This window comes from Nestor notabilis, unplaced genomic scaffold, assembly GCF_000696875.1.
Source record: "Nestor notabilis isolate BGI_N333 unplaced genomic scaffold, ASM69687v1 scaffold30103, whole genome shotgun sequence".
Lineage (NCBI taxonomy): Eukaryota > Metazoa > Chordata > Aves > Psittaciformes > Psittacidae > Nestor > Nestor notabilis.
This window is the reverse complement of record NW_009921043.1, coordinates 1-5004: the sequence shown is the minus strand read 5'-3', so window position 1 is coordinate 5004 and position 5004 is coordinate 1. Positions and strand designations below refer to the sequence as shown.

Below are 5004 nucleotides of genomic sequence, written 5' to 3'. Positions count from 1 at the left end.
CTCAAGCATGAAGGAGCTGCCTCAGCCTGGCAGCCCCTGGCCCTCCCTGCTATGTCTCTACCTCAGAGCAGGGTTGTCTTGGGGGATGAAGAGCTTGAAAAGCTGTGCTGATGTGTTTATGCCCCTCTGTGAGCCCAGACTGATGTCAGGAAGCCCCCTGCTGTCTCATGGTGGATGTAATTCCCTCCCCCCACCGTCCATTGTCCCCCCTGCCCTGGCCCCCAGCACAGCAGAGGTGCTGCTTTCCTGCTGTTGGGAGGCCCCAGAACACACACAGCTTAATCCTGCCACGGGGTAAGGATGTAGAAGGGCTGCCTCTCTGTGGGAAGTGGTGACTTCCTGCTCTTGCTCCCAGGCTGTTGCCTCCAAGCTGGATCTGCCAGATGACCTGGTTGGCTACTTCAGCCTCTTCCTAGTGAGAGAGACCAAGGATGGAGCTTTCTCCTGTGAGTAGAGCATGCTGGAGCCCCATGAGGGCTGCAGTGGGACATCTGCCCTGGAGCCTGCCCTTGTGCAAGAGATGTGTACTTGGACCCCATGTCCTTGCCCTGGGTGTGGGGATCCAGTGGGCTCCCCTGGGGTGCCTTGGCTGGCGGGGGTCCGGTGGGCTCCTGCTGTCCTGAGCTGCTGTTGAGCTGCTGTTTCTCTGCAGTCGTGCGGAAGCTGCAGGAGTTCGAGCTGCCCTACGTGTCCGTCACCAGCCTGCACAACCCCGAGTTCAGGATCATCCTGCGCAAGAGGTGAGCGGCAGGGCTGGAGGGGCAGCACTTGCTGGAGCAGTTGGGTGTTGTCTGGGCTCTGTGCTCTGCAGAGGGACCTCTCCCCTCCAGATTGCCATCTGTGGGTGCTTTGGCCTGCAGGAACACACCTGGGCATCCCCAGCCATGACTTGGGACAGCTGGACTGCCCTACTGGGCTTGTTTCCACTTACCCAGACACAGCCCTTCCCGCCTCTGGCAGCTGCTTGAGAAGGGGAGTGGGACATGTCAGCTGATGGCTACTGAGGGAGCTGGCCAGAGAGCCAGCCCAGTGCCTTGTCCCAACATGGAGGGTGTTTTTCTCCCCATTGCTTTTAGAGAATGGGGAATAGGTTGACCCATGTGGTTTCCTTCTAGCTACTGGGACTCCTCCTATGATGACGATGTAATGGAGCATCGTGTGGGGTTGAACTTGCTGTATGCACAGGTGAGGGTCAGTGTGGCCCAGCTGTGTGAGGAGGGACACTTCATCCCTCGCCTATGGCTGTGTGGGGTCTTGAGTGGGTCTGGGCTCAGCTGCTCACCAGCTTCTGCTCCTTGGTAGACGGTGTCAGACATTGAGCATGGATGGATCCTTGTCAACAAGGAACAGCACCGGCAGCTGAAGTCCCTGCAGGAAAAAGTCTCCAAGAAGGAGGTAGGGGAGGGCACAACACTGTGACTGGTGCAGTCCCAGCGCCAGACTGGCACTGCTCCCCTGTGAACTTGTGGTGCTGAGTGGCTCAGGAGGTATATCGAGAGGGTGGCAGCCTGTGCTACCTTCCCTGGCTCTTCCCTGCAGTTCATCCGCCTGGCCCAGACCCTCAAGTACTATGGCTATCTCAAGTTTGACCCCTGCATCACTGACTTCCCGGAGAAGGGATGCCATGTAGTCGTCAGTGCTGGCAACAATGAGCTCAACTTCCAGGTGCGGCTGCCCAATGAGCAGATCAAGGAAGGCAGCTTCAAGGTCACACGCATGCGGTGCTGGCGGGTCACATCCTCGGTGAGTCCTACATGTCTGTGGGACCCTGGGGAGCAGGGAGGGGTCTGCTGAGACCTGGCTGTGCCAGGCTGGTCTGGCAGCTCTCCCCAGACAAGGTGCTGGCTGTGTTGCCTGCTTCCACCCAGCTGCCCTGGGAATGGGCCGAGTTGTCCTTTGGGGCTGAGGGGGTCATGGGCGTGAGGACATTTGAGAAGACTGGTGGTGGTGGAACAGTGGGAGCTGGGCAGTGTGTCCAGTGCCTGGCTGGAGCCTGCCCTCTGTCAGCACAGGGGCCTGGGAAGCTGGCTCCTTTCCCTCTGGAGGCTCCTGGCCTCAGCATGTGCCCTTGCAGGTGCCGATGAGCAATGGTCCCTTGGGGAGCAGCCCGGGGAAGTCTGAGGTGAAGCTGGAGCTGGCTTTTGAGTATCTAATGAGCAAGGACCGGCTGCAGTGGGTCACCATCACCAGTCCACAGGTAGGGCTGGCTGTGTGCTAGGCTGGCTGTGCACAAGGACCGGGGTGAGGGAAAGGGCCGTTTTGGGCTTGGTTTTGCACATTGGGAAAGCCATGGGGTGCATGGAGCCTCGTGACACGTCCCTCTTGCAGGCCATCATGCTGAGCATCTGCCTGCAGTCCATGGTGGATGAGTTGATGGTGAAGAAGTCTGGAGGCAGCATCAGGAAGGTGAGGGTTGGAGCTGAGTGTTGTCTCTGGGGTGACATATCATTCTGCCCCTCTGACTCCCTGGGGTCTAGGCTGGGCCCTCCTTGCTCTCCTCAGCATGAGGCCAGATGAAGGATCCCCAGGGGCTGTCTTAACCTCTAGAGCTGCCCATGGGGACCCTGTGGCTGAGCTGAGCTCCTTCCCTGCAGATGTTTCGCCGGCGCATGAATGGAGCCCTGCGGCGCTCGGACAGCCAGCAAGCTGTGAAATCCCCCCCGCTGCTGGTGAGTGGGACCCTGCAGTCCTGTAGAGGAGACAGGTGTGACCATGGGCTTTGCTGTGTGTCGGGTACCAGAGCCCACTGCCCCCAGAGGTGCTGCTGACCCCTCATGAGTGTTGGGGCAAGCGCAGAGGACAGCAAGCCTGCAGTGCCCCACTCCTCCAGCCCTGGGAAGAGAAAGAGGAGCTGGACTCATCTCCAGGAGCCGGACTCCCTGGGAAGGGAGGGCAGCCTGGCCTTGTCCCATGAGTGCAGGGAGATGCAGATGTGGGAAGGGTGTGTGGCATGTCCCACCCCCTCAGTGCTTCCTGACCTTGCTGTCCCCACAGGACTCACCTGATGCCTCCAGGGAGCCAATGGCCAAACTCTCGGTGAGTTGTGTGCAGGCACACTGGTGTCATCACCCTTGGACTGAGGGAGGAACCTCCCTAACATCTCCCCTCTCCACAGAGCAAGCTCACCTCTGTCAGCCTGCGAGGGATCAGCCACTCCAGTTCTGCTAATGATGTGGGCGCTAATGACTTCCATGGCAATTATGCCTTTGAGGGCATTGGCGATGAAGATCTGTAGTGCCCCCCTTCCTAGGACAGCACCCACCGAGGGTCTTCGCTGAGGAATGTACGACCTGCAGACAGGTTGCAATCAACGTGCCTCTCACCTGCTACATCCACCTTTCCCTGCTCCCGTGGGCTGGGGAGCAAACCCCCAGCCCTCCGCTGCCTTTGGGATGGGGGCAGCTGAACCCCTCCTGCTGCTGGCTCCAGCTGGGAGAGGGCCTGTTCCCAGGGTGGCATCAGCCCAACCCAAGCAGCATGCCCAGGCCGAGCCCTGGAGCAGCATCATGGAGCCTGGCCCAGCGCTGGGGGAGCAGAGCTGCCCCTTCCCCAGCCAGGAGCTGCCCTGCGAGGCCGGGCACAGCCTGGTGGCACCGAGCGGCCCTCGTGAGACTCTGTAATGCCAAATTAGTGTTTAGGTTTCTGCTCAGAGATAGGCTGCAGTAAACTGTCTCCAGGGGGCTCTGCGCAGAGCCCCTTCTCTAACCCGCTCATAGACTCCAGCGTAATCTAGGCTTGTAACCACGTATCTTCTGCTGCTCAGACCAACCAGAGCATTAATGGACAGTAACTGATGTTTACGCACTGCAATGATGATTAAAGTGGATCCTGATTGGTACTGGGCTGTCTGTTGGGGGGTGGCTGCTGTCCCTCTCCTCCCTGCACACCCTGCCCGCCCATGCTGTCCTCACCCTGAAGCAGAACAAGGTCCCCTGGGAGAATAGCAGATAACAAAACTGACTGTTTAATGCTTTTATACACAATATAAATTACACTGACCAGCATGGCAACAGCCATGGAACCAGTCCTCCCTCCCCCCTTTTCCCCAAGGTCCGGCAGAAGATGACTCCAAAGGGCATGAACAGGCAGGTACCACCCCCAGCAGCATGGCCCTACCACCTCTGGGGCAGGAACCTGAGCCACTGCTTGTGGCTTTGCCCTGACAGGGAAGGATAGGGCTGCTGGAGGTCCCAGAACACCCATGGGCCCCACATAAGGCAGCCCTGAGCCCCCGTGAAGTCTGCTGCCCATCCCTCCCCCAGGGAGGGCAGGGGCTGAAGCACCCTGGGCCTGATGCAGGGCTGGACACCCCTGCAGCCAGGATAAGTGCTGTCTTAGGGCAGGGCTGTGCCCACGGCTGGAGGGGCCAGGAGGGCTTTGGCATTGCGTGGGTTTACCCAGCTCTCAGCTGTGTGGCCGTGGATTTTCTGGTGGCGCTTGTAGTTGTCCCAGTGGCCAGTGGTGTAAGAGCAGTCCCGACACTGGAAGGGCTTCTCACCCGTGTGCCGTAGCATGTGCCGCTTCAGGTTCATGCTCTGGTTGCAGCTGTAGCTGCAGAGGCTGCACTGAAAGGGCTTGTCACCCGAGTGGATGCGCCCGTGACGCTTGAGGTTGGCCAGGTTGCCACAGGCATAGTCGCAGAGCTGGCACTTGTAGGGCTTCTCGCCTGTGTGCACTCGCTGGTGCCGCTTCAGGTTGTCGAGATGGGCAGAGGCGTAGGGGCAGAGCGGGCAGGCAAACGGCTTCTCCCCACTGTGCGTCTTCATATGCCGTGCCAAGTGGTTAGGGTAGTGGGTGACGAAGGGGCAGAAGTTGCAGGAAAAGCCTTTGTCCCCAGTGCCCTTGCGGGGGCTTGCACCCGGCTCGGTGCCCAGCACCGCCAGGCTGCAGCGCCCACAGACCTGCTCAGCCCGCCCCTCATCCTGCGCAAACCCATCGTCCAGCACCAGCCCGCACATGCGGCATGTGAAGGGGAAAAGCAGCTCGGGCAGTGCGGCCGCCTCC

At 59.9% G+C, this 5004-nt stretch overlaps 2 protein-coding genes across 2 annotated transcripts in view; one reads left to right on the top strand and one right to left on the bottom strand.

Moving 5' to 3' along the window:
* The window catches only part of SNX17 (sorting nexin 17), a gene marked incomplete at its 5' end in the record, with an annotated part of 4821 nt that extends 1368 nt beyond the window's left edge, over window positions 1-3453 (top strand). Inside the window, 10 exons of the mRNA XM_010010973.1 lie at window positions 356-446; window positions 653-740; window positions 1116-1185; window positions 1303-1395; window positions 1540-1743; window positions 2075-2197; window positions 2329-2406; window positions 2595-2669; window positions 2995-3036; window positions 3116-3453. Of these exons, the coding sequence (XP_010009275.1) occupies window positions 356-446; window positions 653-740; window positions 1116-1185; window positions 1303-1395; window positions 1540-1743; window positions 2075-2197; window positions 2329-2406; window positions 2595-2669; window positions 2995-3036; window positions 3116-3235 (984 nt within the window). The remainder of the gene's footprint in view (window positions 1-355; window positions 447-652; window positions 741-1115; window positions 1186-1302; window positions 1396-1539; window positions 1744-2074; window positions 2198-2328; window positions 2407-2594; window positions 2670-2994; window positions 3037-3115) is intronic.
* Window positions 3454-4230: 777 nt separating this feature from the next.
* On the bottom strand, window positions 4231-4998 carry ZNF513 (zinc finger protein 513). The gene has a single exon (XM_010010972.1). The coding sequence runs from the start codon at window positions 4956-4958 to the stop codon at window positions 4335-4337; it is 624 nt and encodes a 207-aa protein (XP_010009274.1). The 5' UTR covers window positions 4959-4998; the 3' UTR covers window positions 4231-4334.
* Window positions 4999-5004: the final 6 nt, after the last annotated feature.